Raw genomic sequence first — 17,010 nt, 5'->3', positions numbered from 1 at the left:
TTTATTACAGAACAAAAGTCTTTGCTGGCATACATCTGATACACAATGGAAAACTGGCAACAATGTTGGTGAATTTTAACCAAATTTAACAGTATTGGCTTTGTTTCCATGAATCTAAAGCAAAAATTCTTTCTGCAAAATTCCAGTTGTCCCAGGAAAGGTTGGTCTTGCTCAGAGACCCAGCATTAGTATACAACTTGGTTGAGGATGTATTAACTCCTCCAAGAAGCTGCTTGTTACAAAGGCACTTACACGAGCTGCCGACAGCCAGCTGCCACGAAACGAGTCAAGACTGCACTATCAGCTGAAAGTAACGAAGCAGTTGCTGGCTACTTGTGTTAAATTCTGGCTTGTGGGCTAGAAGCTGTACCCTACGCTCACCAAGAACAGTATTAGCTCTACTGTTACATCTGGCATAACATAAAATGCAGATGCTGCTGTGGAAATTAAACATTACCATCCTACCCAACTGACTTGCCTCTGGCTTGTCACCCAGGCAAGTGTTTTGCTTTGCTTTGAGAATTGGACAAGGTTTTGGAGCACAAAACTCGAATGATCATCCGGTCAGAACTAAAGAAGCAATGCTGGCAAAAAAGAGAAACTTCAAGAGTAGTTTGTCTCTAAAGCTTTTAGATTCCTAGTTGGTACATGAGTATTAAACCACAACTTTTTACAACACTACAGGGAAAGCATCTAAAATGCAAGTCCCTTGGTAATTAAATATCTAAATGTAGACACTGACACCATAGATTTGCTCTAGAAGCATTTTAATTTACAAACAGCAATTCCCATTGACTTTATACCATAAAAAAAGCAATTTACAAGCAAGAAACAAATTCATCAGAACAAAATAAAGCAGCACTGAAATATTCATGTCACAAATCTAAAAACAAAGTGAATACAAGAGTAAAATATCATTTGAATAAATATTTTAAAATTCATGCTATAAAATAATCCTTAATGGCAAGTTATTAATTGTTACAGCATCAGCTTAGCTAGCTTCATTTACTTCATATGGTGATGAAGTGTGGAGTTGTGAGGTTACCGGTTTATATTGCAAGATAATGACAACAAGTCAAGTCATTCAAACTGTTCAATTATTTATCATGAAAAACAACCATACAAATAAAAGTTATTTAAAAATACAATTTTTCAGTCAGAAACGAAACACTGTTAAAATCGTGCAAGAGCTCTACCTCTAATCAGATACACAACCAGAGGCTTGCAACGCAAGCCCAAAGGCTGAATTCATAGCATATGTAAATGGGAGACAGCAGTTTATGGTATCTACCATAGCAGGAGTTACTTGCATAAACTAGAAGCAAACCTGCTCAGCTACTGATACTTAGCTTCACATCCCCTGAAGAAATACAGGAACATGTGTCCCAGGCTTACTTGTTTGTTTAGCTTTTTTTTTTTTTTTTTTTTTACATGTAAACTTGCGTAACTTAAGTTAATGCTGTCACAGGGATGTGCAAGTAGTATTAAATCTACAATATTAAATACAACTATTCTGGCACTTGTTAAAATATATGTAAAATGCACACAGATTATAAACTGAACATTTTGAATGACTTTACGAAACTTCCAATTTAATCACTGAGTATTATGAAATTTACAATTCATGAAATAAACAGATCCATATAAAGAATTTACATAATTCCCCAAATACTTTCAAATATAAAATTTAATAAATAACCCTGACCAGTCAAAAAGCACCATTCAAGGGTAAAATTCCCTTGGAAAATAGATTAGGTGTTGCATATTTGAGTCCCTTTCAATGGTTTCATATGAAACCTGTTTAGAAAAATGACAATAAAAGAATCACAGTAAACTAATACAAAAATTCAAATAATATATATATATATATATATTTAAAGGTAAAGCTCATTCAATCTTTTCCCAGCCCTTGATTTTATTCCTGCTATTCTTCCCATAATTCAGCCAAAACATATTAAGAGGCCTTATTGTTTTGTCTAAAAGTAAACCAAAGGCTTCAGCACAAAACATGAATTTATGCTCGGGAAGACTGCATTAAGAACTATCAATTTAGGCCTACAGTATATTCTGCTGAACAGTGAATTGACAGTATCCTTTATGCTATTGAAAGATTTCACACTAAAAAAGCAGAGCCAAACTTGAGGCCTTATTGACCAAACTGAACTCTTAATATACTGTATTTACAAAGCTGTTTTCTAAATGTATTTACAAGTTTAAAAGAAATAATATGGAAGATAACTGATTAAGAAAACTAAAATAACTGTTTAAAACCACAAACATTAGCAAAGGTATAAAATCCTCTATTTTCACAGTTTGTCATAACAGGTTAAACATCTAGAGGAAAGGACACTGTCACTGTTTTCACATTTGTCTATAATTAAAAAGGTAGATTAAGAAGAGACTCAATTATGAACCAGCCTATATAATTTCATGATTTATTTTGCTGTCAAATATTTCTTCACATATTTTATTGACTTCTGCATTTATTGTACATGAAATGTGTAACAGCTCTGTGCTAACTTAAAACTGTACAGAGACAAAAGACACTGTACAGTACTTCTGTTAATTCACTTAAAATAACACAGCATACTCTGTTTTGGTGGACTTGTGAAATGAACTTCAATCAGATAATGCTTCATGTTTCATGAGAATGTTAATCCTGGCATACCATTATGTGACAAGGCACAATTTAATTGCTGTTGCCAGGTTTGAAGTTCGTTTTCTACCAGAGTCACACACTTTGTAAGTGTAAATGTAATGCTTGATGATGTTTTATGCTCACCTACGTATGCATCCTTTGAAGCACTGCTGAACTTTACAGTACTGTGTTATGGCTTGATAATTATTAACACTGCTAGCAGTGGAAAGGGTAAATGGCGTATCGACACAAAGAGGAGCAAGCAGAATTTACAAACTGCTGAATCATGATTTTTTAGAAAAAGTCATCATTTCCTGCCCCTTAACAGTCACGTTGCAATGTTTTGAACCTGAACCTGTACAATCAAAGTGATGTTGGTTTTTTGTTTGTGTTTGTCAGAGACAATTTTGGATAAGTCACTCTTTGGTAAACTCAAACCATTTGAATACATTTACAAATACAAAGAACTAGATTTAAATAATGTTAAGATTGTGACACAGAGAAATTCAAGAAATATAAAATCAGTACCCATATCCTGCTATCCTCAACTCATACTTCCATGGAAAAAGTCACACCAAAGGCACCACAGCACAGGTCCAAGATAAAGGGTTAAGAATAACTGTACATTTCTTGGATTTTGCATGTCTCAAACTTAATTTATCAAAACACTTTTTTTTTTTTTCATTTAATTACTCAAAACAAACATTTAGGAAAAAAAACAGTATCAGAAACACCAACATGTTTTTAAGTGGGTAAACATATAGACTACCTTCCCTAGACACAGACATACACTTTCCCTTACCGGAACCAAAAGTTCTCTTGTTGCTTCAAGGAGAGAAACATGGAAACAAACATCTCCCACCTTCTACCTCTTTATTTAGGCAGTTTTAGGACAAAGAGGCAAATTATGTACTCAACTGAACTGAAACTGCTCCAGTGGAGCAGGTGGGGTTTATACTGTAAATTTGTATTTAATGAAATTAATTCTTATTGCAGACTGTCACAATATTAAGAACTAGTGTATTTAATAAAGCTACTGCACAAATACGTCCCAACTTCACAGGAGCCAAAAAAGCTTCACAAGATAGCAAACCTACCCTTTTTGCTTTCCTGTAATTTAGGAATGAGCTTTCATTTTGTAAATTTCAGGAGTTTAACAGCATGTTCACAGATGTATTTTCAATAGTTGCCAAACAAACGTAAGGCCCAATTATAGAAAACCTGTATTTTAAAGAAGCATGTGCTTAATTTAATTCTGTTCATCAGGTAAAATTTTACACAGTAGTGTTTGCCGGTTCATGCTTTTGAGGTCTCTTAAGCTATTGTGTTTTTGTTGTGGTTTGTTTGTTTGTTTTGGGTTTGTTAGTTTGTTTTGGGGGGATTTTTTTTTTTGCTTTCGCTTAACTGTTACTGTTATGTTTCACATTTTGTATATTATACTGACCTAAATGATGAAGTTAGCACCGTATTAAAAAAAATAATTTGGTGAAACAGAAAGATTTAAGAGTATTTTTAAATTTGTTGGTAGTTCCTTTATGCAGAAAACAACCACTGAAAATAGTAGGGAAGCCATAGCAACTCTGTAATACTCACACAAGAAATAACAGACATATTGCTCGAAATTCCCATAGAGTATTTGTTGTTTTTTTTTTTTTTTTTAATACAAAAAAAAGTACAAATTCCAAGTGCTGACATATCACTTGGAGCTTTAAGTAGGAAGTCAATGTGCACCTGAAAACAGCTCTCTGTGAAGAGACCTATTAAAACACTGCTTGGAAATACTGTAGTTTAAACTACATCATCTCTCTCAGGTTTTAACCAACCATGAAGAGTGATGAAGTTAAATTTAATTACCTGGTATGGTTCTACAGTACGAAATGAAGGTAGATTCTGAGGCCAGTAAAAACACACTTAAAACCACAATGCTACTTTTAGGTTTGCTAATATTTTTTTTTTATATATATATATATATCTATCTCTATATATATAAAAAGGTCAGCACCACAGGTTGTCCAGCTTGCATTCTAGACAACAAAACCCCTCAACAATTTAACCATAATTTAATAGATTTATGGCATTTGGTTTACATATGTTATAAAGCAAAGCTATTAAAAAAAGATAATTCACTTTGCTCACTTTTGCACACAAAGTAATAGTTTAAGAAAATGAAAACCAAACAACATTCTTTTAAAACCAAAACCATCCTCCCAAAGTCTGAAGTCCTAAATCCTAAGCAGAGAGGAGACCTAGCAGTTGAAAGAGTGGTACATGTATAAACCTTGACATACTTTTACGTTCACCTCAACCAGAATAGGAAAAGTGAAAGCATTTTATATATATAAAGCAAATTTATATATATAAACAGACTAACTACCAAAAACAGTTAGTAAAAGCAAACAGATTTCATCGTGACACACAGAAGGAATCAAAGCTATAATATTCTCTCTCCCCACTGCTGTGCAACTCATTACCAGCAACAGGACTTAAGAAATAAAATAAGGAAAATTACAGCTTCTTTGTGTATCCAGCAGAGCTGCCAATCTTATTCTAATATCTTTCTCCACTGGAATTTGTGTCTTGCCAGATCAACCAGTAGGGACACTTCAGCAGACTCTTCCTATCCTTTCCCCAGCACACTGTCTTGTATTTTGAGCATCTTCAAAAGTGGGGAAAAAAAACCACAACAAAACAAACAACCCAGCCTCAAGAATACTTATGTAGTCTTCTCCAGAAACCATTTCAAACTGATTTCCAGAAGGTTGGGAAAATTAAAAGGCTGTTATACTTGTACTGAAGATTACTAAAAGAATAAAATATTTTAAAAATACATTAGTAATGTGCTTGTTTGTGTTGCACTTAGAATGTAGTATTTTAATCAGATGTGTTAGACATTGCATGAATTTCCATACTAGAATCCATAGCTTCAGAAGCTGAAGCATCATTATCTACTTTCTGTTCCACAAATGCTTCTGTTCTGTCTGGAGACTCTACCCTGTTTCTTACTTCTGTTACCCCAGGGTGGTTTTTTCGCAAATGCTGGTTTAGTGTACCCTGGAAAGGAAAACATTTTCCACAGATCTCACAGCGAAAGGGCTTGTCATCTGTGTGACCACGAATATGATACTCAAGTTGGTCCTTGCGGGTATATTTCTTCCCACAAAACTTGCACACAAAAGGAGTTATTCCCATGTGCAATCGCATGTGTCGATCAAGGCTCCCTTTCTGGTTGAAGGACTTCCCACAGTAAATACAAATTAGCCTCTCATTGTATGGGTACCAATGACCTCTTGTATTTCTTTCCCGTGGACTGTTTTCATATCCTGGGTTACTCACCATGGATTCGCTGTCAGCCCCTTGCACCAAGCCCTGAACATCACTATGCAAGTGACCAGTGGATACCCGTTTTTGGCGTGCGCGACCCCCTCTGAAACAGCTCAGCATTGACCTCGAAGGACTCGTATTGCTCAGGCTTCCGAAGGTTTCAGACACACCTGTAGCCTGTGATGAGGCATGGGTAAACGAATAAACATGTTGTAAGACAGACCCATAGGAACCAACATTTACTGCCACCACTTGCTCTCCATCCACCATTTCAGTATGATATCCATCATCACCAAGGGAAGAGCTATCAGAGCAGCTTGGCCTGTCAGACTTCTCCATTTTAACTTTCACCTCTGCAATCTGACTTTCCCTTACTATCAAGTCTCCTTGCTCATGATCACCTTCAATCTGAATCTCATATTCAGAGATACTCCCACTGCTTCCTCGATCTGAATGCCCTTCTTCTTGCAGACGACTACGTAGAGTTTTGCCTGGAGTAGTTTCCATCCTAAGATCGCTGCCTGCTGTTGACTGTCGCACCTGAGAGCAATAGGGGGGAGATATCTCAATAGGGTTGGCAAAGTAGCTGCTGTCTTTAACTCCATTGCGATTTTCTGAATTTTCTTCAGCACCAACAGTGACAGAGTCAACATCACCAACACTGATCTTTGAATGAATACTCTCCAATATCTGTGTGCATTTATCAATGACGCACTGCATCTGTAGAAAGCTAGCTGCAGTTAGAAAACTAACAACATCCTTCAGCTGTAAGGACATCCTTCCAGTGTAACAAAAAGAAAGCAACTGTTCAAAAACATTGGGATTTTTAATAACTGATATTGATAAGCCACTCATGGTGCTTAATGCTGAATGGTCACGGAAATACGGAGAACTGGCAGCTAAGACAGCTTTATGGGCTCGAAATGGCTGACCCTGAATATGCACAATTATGTCACATAGCTTTCCTTGCAAGCGGAGTTCATTTAACTGGCTCAGAACAGTGTTGCTGTACTCGGGCACATCAAACTGAATGAAACTGCTGCTGTCCATTTCTACTGATGTAAAGAGTAATCTGAAAGAAAAATGAGAAGATTTACAACTGAGAGTGAATACAGAGTTTTCCATTTCAAAAATAAATGCTTGCACCTGCTGAAGTTAAATCACCAGATCTGTTTAAGGTGCGTTACAAGAGAATCTACCCATTTCTTGCATTTCTGTAATTTGAATTATCCCTCTGCAACAGTCACAATTCAATTGCTCATAATACATCACAGACTCCCTGGGACGGTCTAAGTCCAGTTTCTGCTAAGAACTGCAGACATACACCCACCCTCCCAAAAGAGTAATTTCATAGTCACTAGACAATGTAAAAGCTTCAGAATCTTTAGTAGGTGTTCAAGCCAGATAATACATTGACACTTGCAGGAAACTGCATTGTTAAATTGCCCAAGAATGATCTGTGGAAGGTGCTTCATCAAGTTTGAAAAACCTGCCAAAGAAAAGCCACAGGCACATATGTGTGTGTGTGTGTCTGCATACACACACACAAATATTTTAAAAAAACACCATTCCTTAGGCCTAGATAAGTCAAACTGATTTCAGAGGCAATGAATATACTACACCAATGACATTTCTGTTTAAACATTTACCTTCTTAGAAAACAATCTCAATCATTATTTTTAAAAAGTAAAAATCAATCTTTCAATATTCACATCACAAAATAAGGAAAACCTAGTGAAAGGAAACATTTTACTCGTGGACTCAATTCCAAACTATTTACCCAGTGTGTCAGAGGTTCCCAGATAATATTGAATTTGCATCAATGGGAGGCAGCATTTGAAGGAAAAGCATTAGAGCCACCCACAGACTTTCTTTTTTTTTTTTTCCTTTTGTGATTTTAGGTTTTGGGTTTTTTTTTTATAAACCATGATGTGAACTTTGAAGCTCATCTGACACAGCAGTGGTTTCCTAGCGGAAGTGATCTGACATTTAAATTCTAACCTAACTCAAAAGCCATGGGTAGGTAACTCAAACTTGCCTGATACTCAGGGAAAGGATGTTCCAAGAGGCTATAGAGAAGTGTATACATTTCAAGACAAGATCTAAAGAAAAACAGTTTACCGGTTTTTCAGAGTATTATAAAACACACACACACTTGCCCCCTTGAGAGTGTCTATCTGCAGCAGACATCACCTTACATTTCCAAGACTGGGCCCCCAATTAAGTGCCCAAGAATCTGCAGTCTTTTATTGCTATCCTTGTTCTTATTAATGTAGAAGTCCAAACACATAGTATTGCCACCATACCTGCTTTTCCAATTGAACAAACTGATCTCAACATCATCCATTGACTTCTGATGCAGGAAGCATGTCCAATGTATCACAACACACTAGTGGATTATTTTTTTTTCCTATTTATGTCTTATGTTACATGCTGTAATGGGACACATGAACAATTTAAATCAAATTATGAAAATTCAGGCACTCTAAAAACAAAATCAACAGGCAGGAATATGATAAAAAGCCTCTACAAGGAAGAAATGGAGCTGTATCAGCTGTCGCTCAAAACTAACATTCATAATCTTCACAAATGGAGTGTCTCTTCAGCAGAGAACCAGGACAGCCAGCTTCCTGACTTGACTAATATTATGTCTGATCTAGAGAACTGTCAAAAGCTCTCACAGAGCATTCAAAAGGTTATCAGAGTTGCTAAACATGTTCTGTAAATTACCAATGTGTCATAGATTAAAATGGGCAAATCAGACTTCATTTGAGATGTTATAGTTGTTACGTAAAAGCAGGGGAAAAGACATTTTGTATGTTCTTTTCTCTGATGAAGGAGAAAAGGAATAAACCAGAAAGTGGTAAGATCGCAGCCATGTATACAAAGATAGCTTTGGCAGGACAGTTTTTATTCAGCGAACAAAGCTACAAAATGATTTGGAGCTTGTGAGCTGATGCAAGTCAGACATAGGTCAGAAATCAAGTATTACACAAACCAACCCCAACTGAACAGTGCGGTTTACCCTTGTTATTCTGAGCATCCCTGCATGTTGTGCAGAGGACCACTGTTCCAGTCCCTAGCAGATACATCCACTCCATGGGGAAGACAGAAGTCTCCCCATGTTTGCCAACTTCACTCTCATTTAACAGGGCAGTAGGCTCCCTTAAAAACCCAACATAGGTCATTACCTTTAATTTGTGGGGCTTATGAACTATGCACAGATGCAACATGAAAACATCCCTGATTAAGCTTCTCCTTGCTAAGTGGAGGAAGAGCTTTTGTTGACCTGAAGTGACACGTTACCTAGGCTGAGGACTGCGTACAAACTAAAAGACCAGTCCCCAGCAGCAATAATTTGTTGTTCCTGCATCATTTCAGATCCTTGAACTAAGGAACCAGATCTTGGTCAAGTCTCACACAAATCCCATCAGAAAGACTCGGGGGTTTGTGTCTAGAACGTACAGAAAGTTTGTCATTTATAGAAAGCAGCCTTCTTCCTTGCCCTATATTTCCCTAGGGGCTCCTACTCAACAAAATGGAGAGCTTAAGACAAAGTATTAAAATACAAACTGTCACCACTAGCACTAGTCCAGACAGAAGGAATGAATTAAGGACAACGAGTTTCTATACCCATCTGCTCTTAAAAAAAGAAAGTGAACAAGCTACAGCACGCACTTGTGACTACTTTTCCACCTTAGTTTCTTCCTTGAAGATGCATGCTTCCTGTGATCTTGAAAACATCGGTAGAAAGCTGGGGTTAAATAACAAAAATTTTGAACAGCAGCAGCACTTGACAGAAGGGAAACCTTCTTTCGCTTTCAGCCAAACTCTGCAATCTCTAGCTGAAAAGGTCCTGGAACTGACGAGGTTGCCAATGAACACCACGTTCAGGAGTAGGCGGGACTGTAGCAGGAACAGCGCAGACTGCAGTAATTTTGCTGGGTTTAGTACCAGGCTCCCCCACTTTCTTGCATCGATTTGGGAAGGCAAGACCCGGGGAAAAATCTGGGCATTACACATGTCAGAGAAGCAGGCACCACTACCAATGTTTTATTGATGAATAATGATTAGAAGAACGATCTTATTTATTCACATAAATCCCCAATGTCACTATCTAGAAAATAAAAGTAATCTTTAGGTTATATTCCCATACACAAGAAGGTTTTATTTTATTTGTATACAGAATCAAGTTAGCAGTTCCATAATCAAATTCCAGTAGAATTAACCAAAATACTGTTCAGTGGGGTACTGTACCGTAACAATACTCAATTATTCATCAGTGCTGGCAGGCCAGTAGTTCTTTCAAGACTTTATGATTTATGGTTGAAGTATTTCTGAAACAGTCCTGGGAGATCACTACAGTTTGAAAAAGCTAATTAGAAATGCCCTATTTTTTAACAGCTTTCTCCAAATTGAAATGTGTCTCCCTAACCTCTTCTCTTTTGGGGTGAGGTGAGTAGCATTAAACCGAAGCAGAAAGGTACTCTAAAACACAAATTAACTTTGGACACATCCACTGTATGCTCTGAAGAAAAAAATTATCACTACAGTTAACCAGACAGTCATAAGGAAGCTCTGCTTCCCGGAGCAGTAAGAATATAATTTACATCACAACATAGAATTAGCAGAGGTGAAGAAAAAAATAATTAATGTATATTCAGAAATCACGTCCAGCACCTTCCATATTTCAGCACATACAGAAGTAACCTGTGTTCTTTAGGTCCAGGACCACAGTATAGTAGTTCAGAATGAAGACAATTTTATTTGTATTATACAGACTCAACCATTTGGGAGGTAGTGAGAACCAAGACAACTCATAGCAATGTTAGGTACTCTCACTGTTCAAAAGTAATGCATTTTGTCTTGCTTTGGCTTGCTCCCCTGATTGTGGGATAGTGTAATGTTACGTTAAAGTCCTGTAAAATTTAAGTTCACCTCTGGACACCTGTCTATGAATAGGTCCTCTCTCAACTCTCCTGCGAGTAAGTAGATGAAAGTGCTTCAGTTTTTCACAGATATTATGTGTCCAAGACATTGGCTGAAAGCTTTCTGATTTTAAAGCACTGCCCAGAACTAAGTTCACTAAGTCTTAGCAGGGCTCTGTGTTGAGCCTCCTGTCTATTTCTGTAGGAGATGATCCAGTCACACTCAAAAGCATCATATCAGTTCTCTTTGCGTCTGTATTACATTTATTCATCAGGGTCTTATACAGCAAACGCAGACCATAGTACGAGTTTACTAGTAGTGGATCGCTGCCCTATGTCTTCAAACAAAAGTGTTCATTGAAGTAACCTGTGAACATGAGAGTGATATGCATTTAACATTTCTCATTAGATTTCAGAAGAAACTTACTTTAAAAATTATGTTCTATGAAAGCTCTTATTTCACTTAAAAAACAAGAATAGATGGTGACAAAACACATTTGGTATTTAATTTTACTGACATCATACAGTAGCAGCAGGGAAGCATCATATAACTACAACACGAAGCTGTGTGTCTGCCAATGTCGTATTAGTTTCTGCTTCTAAGTCTGCACCTGTTTAATTTCATTCACTCACTGATGTATGATTTGCTGTTCTCGTAGACACATGCATGATAAAATTATGCTCATTTTAACTCACACAAAGGTGTGAGAAAAGATCCCTTGCATTTTCTTTAGTTAGCTCAGCAACGTGGGTTCCTTGGGGAAAAAACACACATGATAAATGATTACTGCTGTAGCATGTGTCTGAAAACAGAAATACATAGAAAAGTTAGGATAGTCATAATGAATATTAAGACTGAAACAAAAAAAAGTGCTCCGTGACACCAGGAACAGATACTCCATGCATTACTACTCAGAACACAGAAAAAGCAAGAAAGGAAACAGGCATATTTATAAATCAGTGCACTCCTCCCTTGCATTTTGTAGGGTTCAGTAGTTACTGCACCATCACTGCAAAAATGTATTATCATTCAAGAGATTTTTTAGCCTAGCAATGTAATCCTATCAGCTGTGATCATGGAAGTTTTAGGGCAAAAATCTTCCTCACACTCCTTTCAGTCTGCACTTGCCTTAGTGTTCAGATTACAGCAGCCGCAGTAATTAATGCTAGTTGTACCAAATTAAGGCTACAATCAGATCTGTTGCAGTCTAGGGGCATGTCTAAGACAGTCCAATTTAAATAATCTCTGAAAACAGGGAAGAAACTGATCATATAATTTTTTACCAGTTTACACCTCTCATAAGAGTAAAGAATTATATTATCTTTTAAGAGTCAAGACACAGTACCCTCGGATGGCCTCACATAGCGTGATGACACACAGCGCTGCTGCTTCACTAAAAATCTGGCCCCTGAAGTATGGTAAGCTTCTCTACAGCTAGAAAACATATTTTAATATTGTAGTCATAAAAAAAACCCCAAAAAAACAAAACAACAAACCAAAAGAAAAAAAGGCTACTTTCCCAACAATTGAGATAATTTTGTGCAGAACTACAACACACTTACAATAATATAAGCAGTACTATGTAGATATGTAGTGCTGTTTTTTTGCATCAGTTCTTCCTAAATTCAAGCAGCCGTTTTCTTAAGAACTCTCCAGCCTTTAAAGATCATGAAGGAGACTAAATTATTTCCTATTTATCTCAAGTGAGATAATCAGATACTACTCTTTTTTAATATAGATCAATTGCACTAGAGTCTTTTTTATAAACACACAAAAAATAATAAAAGTAGAGCCTTGTGTATTTTCAGCTCATTCATGCAGTCTATTTTGTGGTCTATACAACACACTGCCAGAGGCATCCTCCTGGTGACGGAAAATATACCTAACGACACACTTCTCCATGTAATTTGTGCACTAAAATGATAGACATTCATAGACATATATATTTACAAATTGAAAACAACTCCTTTAAACCACAGAAAAGATGACTGGGGGAAATGTTTCTACTTGATACTTAAGAGAACAACTGGAGCTTAATGGAAGTGATACATAAAATAAGTCTTTGTGTACTAACTAGATTTTTCTAAACTGACAGCACTACATAGAACTAACATTTAAACGCTTTTTTAACATAACATCACATAAATCAGAGCACAACAGTAAGTAAAAAACTGAAAACTTTACTCTTTTTGAATTTGGTCACCTACATCTTAATCTCGTAGCAGTAATTCACATGCACATGACTGTTAACTAAAACCAAAGAAATTAATGACACATAGCAATAGGCTTTAAGATTGGTGGTAAAATTGCAAGAATCTCCTTGAACACATAAAGTGACAGTTTCATCCATTTTCTTTCAAAGCTTCCCTTGAATATAACATCAAACAAGTATGGACTTCACTGCTCAAGTATTTGTCATGTCCAACAAGATAATTTCCTAAATCACTATTACTTATACTCTTCCTTTGTGGACTCTTGGTTTCCAGAGAATTACAAAGCTGAATTCTAGAAGCATTATTATCCATAGAAGAATAACTCAAACAACAATCTTTGCTTAGGTTGATTTGTATTACTTGTTTTTAAACTCATTAGAACATATTTAAACTTCGACACACTGGAGAGTACAACTAGAGAAAATGCTGCATATAAATGTGAAAATTTGGACTCTCAGGATAAATAAACTGTCATGGGCTCAGATGGAAGTTTAACAAAGAGTTGATACACGGATCCTAAGAGACGCTACAGAATAACAGAAAATTCTGTTAATACTTCTGTTGTAGCATGAAGTTTTGTTTTGTTTGCAGCTTCTCCAATAGAATCTTTTGGCATCTTTTACATCTACAGCAACCTCAAAACTCTTTCCAGCTCAGTTCAACTCATCATTCCGTTAAATTTGCCTCTAACAGGTAAATAAAACTGCCAGTATGATTTAAAACAGCTAGCACAAGCCTGTGTTTACATATAAACTCCCTGCCCATACTTCTGTTAAGTTCAGTAGCATTTTGAACAGTCTACAGAAAATCCATCCAAAAAAACCCCAAACCCTAAATGAGAACTGATCTACTTTTCCAGTAGGCCAGTAACAGAGCAATGCAATCTTACGGAAACGACCATGTCTCTCATAACTACCTGGCTATAGAAACAATAGTTTATTTCCTAACAAAACAGGATTTCAAATCCTCATTCCTCCAAATGTTAACCATTCACAAATCATTCTATAGACCTAATTCACAAGCTGTGTTAAGTCTTGGGAAAGTCTGACCTAAGCTTAAATGCCCGCTAGAATCAAAGGAAATACAGACAGTTTGGCCAAAACTTGAAATAGTGAATTATCTGTAGTAAAGCATACAATAAAAAGGTGAATGTGTCTTGTTACTCTTCAGAAAACATCTTTGGAAATGAGTCTGCTTCACTTCTATTTTAGACTGAAATACAGAATCTGTTATAGTAGTGGAAACTACACAATAATTTAAACACCTCACTACATTACCTCATAAAAATGCAGGAATCCCCCAGTTTCCTCAGAAAGTGAAGCCAGTTAGCACAGGCTGACATGTAGTTACTACAAAACTTAGCTCTTGCACACTTTCATCAGTAGATATCTGAACACCACAGTGAAAGTCAGTGTTGTTATTCCTCCTCTGCAGACAGAGAGGCGATACTCTACTCAAAGTACTTAACATCTACAGCAAAATCAAGAGTAAAGCTTGTGTCTGTCAGGCAAGCCCTGCTGAAGTGTCAGAGAACACAATCCCATCATTTGCATGGGTGAGAAACACATTAAACTCCTATGCTTTTAGCTAACAAAAACTGAAAAGGATTGATTTTTACCTCGCCAACATTCACAACATGAGGAATAGAAAACCACTTGCAGGAGTGGAAGATTTTAACATCAAAATTAAAACCAATTAATTTATATGTATGTATATACATACACGCATGCTCATATTGCTAACCCTACAAACCTATTCTCAATCCTTACTATGGTGCAGCAGGGAAGTTATTGGAATTGCATATTTAGCATTTCATAGAAAAAACGCAGGACCCTCTTATTTGAGCAAATATCCAAAGAAAGCAGTTGTGAAACTGAAGTCCAAGGGGCACCTTCATCCCTTATTCTCAAACTGTCTTCCTCACAATTGCTTGCCTGTATGGAAGTGATTAAAAGAGTGAAAATGAAGCAACTATTGATGCATAAACATACTTCCACCCAACGATTATAAACCTCAATACAAATAACCTCTAAATTTTGGCTCTAGCAGCCACGTTACTACAAAAGCAGTTACAGGTATGTATCTATTTCTGAATGCAGAAAAGAAAAGTTACTAGAAGGCAAACTGGAGATAGCCAAGATCAGCAAAAGCACTGTGACAGACAAATAAAAAAAGGGGGCATATTTATGATACATACACTTTAAATCAGCAAGATCTTACAATGATGACAAACATCTATTTTGTGCACAAATTTCGTAACATGCCTATTATGTAATCCTAAATAGTTACTGTCCACATTTTCTGAATATTTGAGACATATGCTTTGAGAACCCACTATCAGCATAAAAACCCCACAACTGATAGGATGAAACTTGCAATATTCAAACACCCAGAACTTTTAAGAAGTGGGGAAGGAAAGGAGGGGGGACAGGGCTTTTGCAGCTTCTACTATTACAATAATAAATTATTTGCTACCAAAGTAATACTTGGTTATTATTATGCGTTTTAACCGGTCTACTTTTTTTTTTTTTTAAAGTTATCAAATCATAACTTTTTGGCTCCAGTGTTTCTTTTAAGCAACGAAGAAGCTACGCTCTCTAGATCCCAGCAACATTTTTTGTGGTAGATTTAAAGTAGCTCTGAAGAACACATTTTCATAGTATTTTCCCAGTCTGTTATTTCTGACAGACTAAGCATTTTGTAGCTCTCATTGAACAGGCAATGAAGCACAGGCACGTTCTGATTCCAAACGTTGAGGATTCGGTGACATGTGCCACCTGCAGCGCAGCTTGTCCCGCGCCACCTTTCCTTGCTGGCAGCCGGGCTCTCCCACAGCGACGTTTCTGAGACTGTTCAGGCTTGCTCCAAATTCACTCTCAACTTTGTTTTATTATAAAACAAATCCAGAGCTGTATGCTGTGCACACCTGCAGGGATTTTGAACGGCCTTCGCAACTGCAGAGATCGGGCATTCCCGAGAACTTCCAGCTCCTCTACCGGCCCCGCGGCGGCTGAGGGGGCTGCCAACGGCGCCGACCTCCGCCCGCCGAGCCCCCGCTGCCGCTCGCTTTATGCCTCGTTCGGCTTGGCGGAGGACAGAGGCACTCCCGCGCTGGCCCTGCCCACCGGCCAGCCCACCGGCGCTACGGACGCGGACCCAGGTTACGCGACGGCCGCTCCCGGCGAGAGGCGGCTGGGAGCCGAGCGGGGCCGCTCCCGACGACAGAGCCGCTGCCAGGCGGCCCGCCCCGCCGCTCGGCCCCGCGGCAGCCGGCCGGCCGCGGCACCGGGCCCCCTGTTCGCCGCGCGGGGCCGCGGCCGAGCCCTGCGCGGCGTCCGGGCCGCCCGTCCCGCGGCCGCCGGGGCCTGTCAGCGCGCCGGGACCCCCTCCCCGGAGAACGGCCTCCGTCCCGCGCGGGCGCGCCACGCCGACCCTCGGGCCGGGCGCCCGCTGCGCCGCGCCGGCCCGCCCGCTGCTCACCTGGAGCTGTCAGGGTCTCTCACATGGCGGGTGCCCGGCCCGGCCCGTCTCCTGCCCGCTCCCACCGCCGCTTCCCGCCCGCTCCCACAGCTACTCGCACCCGGAACCGATTCCGCTGGCGGCGCTTCCGCTTCCCGGTGCGGCAGGCGGGGCCGCCGCCCCGCCCCGCCCCGTCCCGCCCCGCCCGGGGTTCCGCGCACGCCGGGGCCTCCCTTGCGGCGCCGCCCCCCGGAGACCTGTGGGAGGTTTGTGCTGGAGCTGAGGCCGGTGCGTGCGGGCAGCCCCGTTCCTGGGACTCGCACGGCCCGCGCCTTCGGAACGGGACACGCGTCCGGAAACGTACCGGTAGCGGCCAGTTTCAGACCGCAACAGCGTCAGAGGCGACCGCGCCAGCTGCGCGTTACGTGGGCAGCGTCCCCTCCCGGAACG

The 17,010-nt window shown here is 39.0% G+C and overlaps 1 protein-coding gene across 7 annotated transcripts; it reads right to left on the bottom strand.

The window, feature by feature from the left end:
* Positions 1–750: 750 nt before the first annotated feature.
* Positions 751–16,689, bottom strand: ZBTB34 (zinc finger and BTB domain containing 34). 7 transcript variants are annotated; one of them, XM_040607475.1, is made up of 3 exons: positions 16,582–16,669; positions 12,451–12,545; positions 751–11,254 (listed from the first exon to the last, which is right to left on the bottom strand). In XM_040607475.1, the coding sequence occupies exon 3, from the start codon at positions 7,082–7,084 to the stop codon at positions 5,510–5,512; it is 1,575 nt and encodes a 524-aa protein (XP_040463409.1). In that variant the 5' UTR covers positions 7,085–11,254; positions 12,451–12,545; positions 16,582–16,669; the 3' UTR covers positions 751–5,509. The 7 variants fall into 7 exon arrangements, with proteins under 7 accessions (XP_040463409.1, XP_040463408.1, XP_040463413.1 ...); XM_040607474.1 differs by lacking the exon at positions 12,451–12,545 and having other exon boundaries at positions 16,582–16,689; XM_040607479.1 differs by lacking the exon at positions 12,451–12,545 and having other exon boundaries at positions 751–7,031; positions 16,582–16,686.
* Between the last annotated feature and the right edge of the window lie 321 nt (positions 16,690–17,010).

This window comes from Falco naumanni, chromosome 9 (genome assembly GCF_017639655.2).
Source record: "Falco naumanni isolate bFalNau1 chromosome 9, bFalNau1.pat, whole genome shotgun sequence".
In the NCBI taxonomy this organism is placed as follows: Eukaryota; Metazoa; Chordata; class Aves; order Falconiformes; family Falconidae; genus Falco; species Falco naumanni.
The sequence above is the reverse complement of the archived record's forward strand: the minus strand, read 5'-3'. Positions and strand labels throughout refer to the sequence as shown.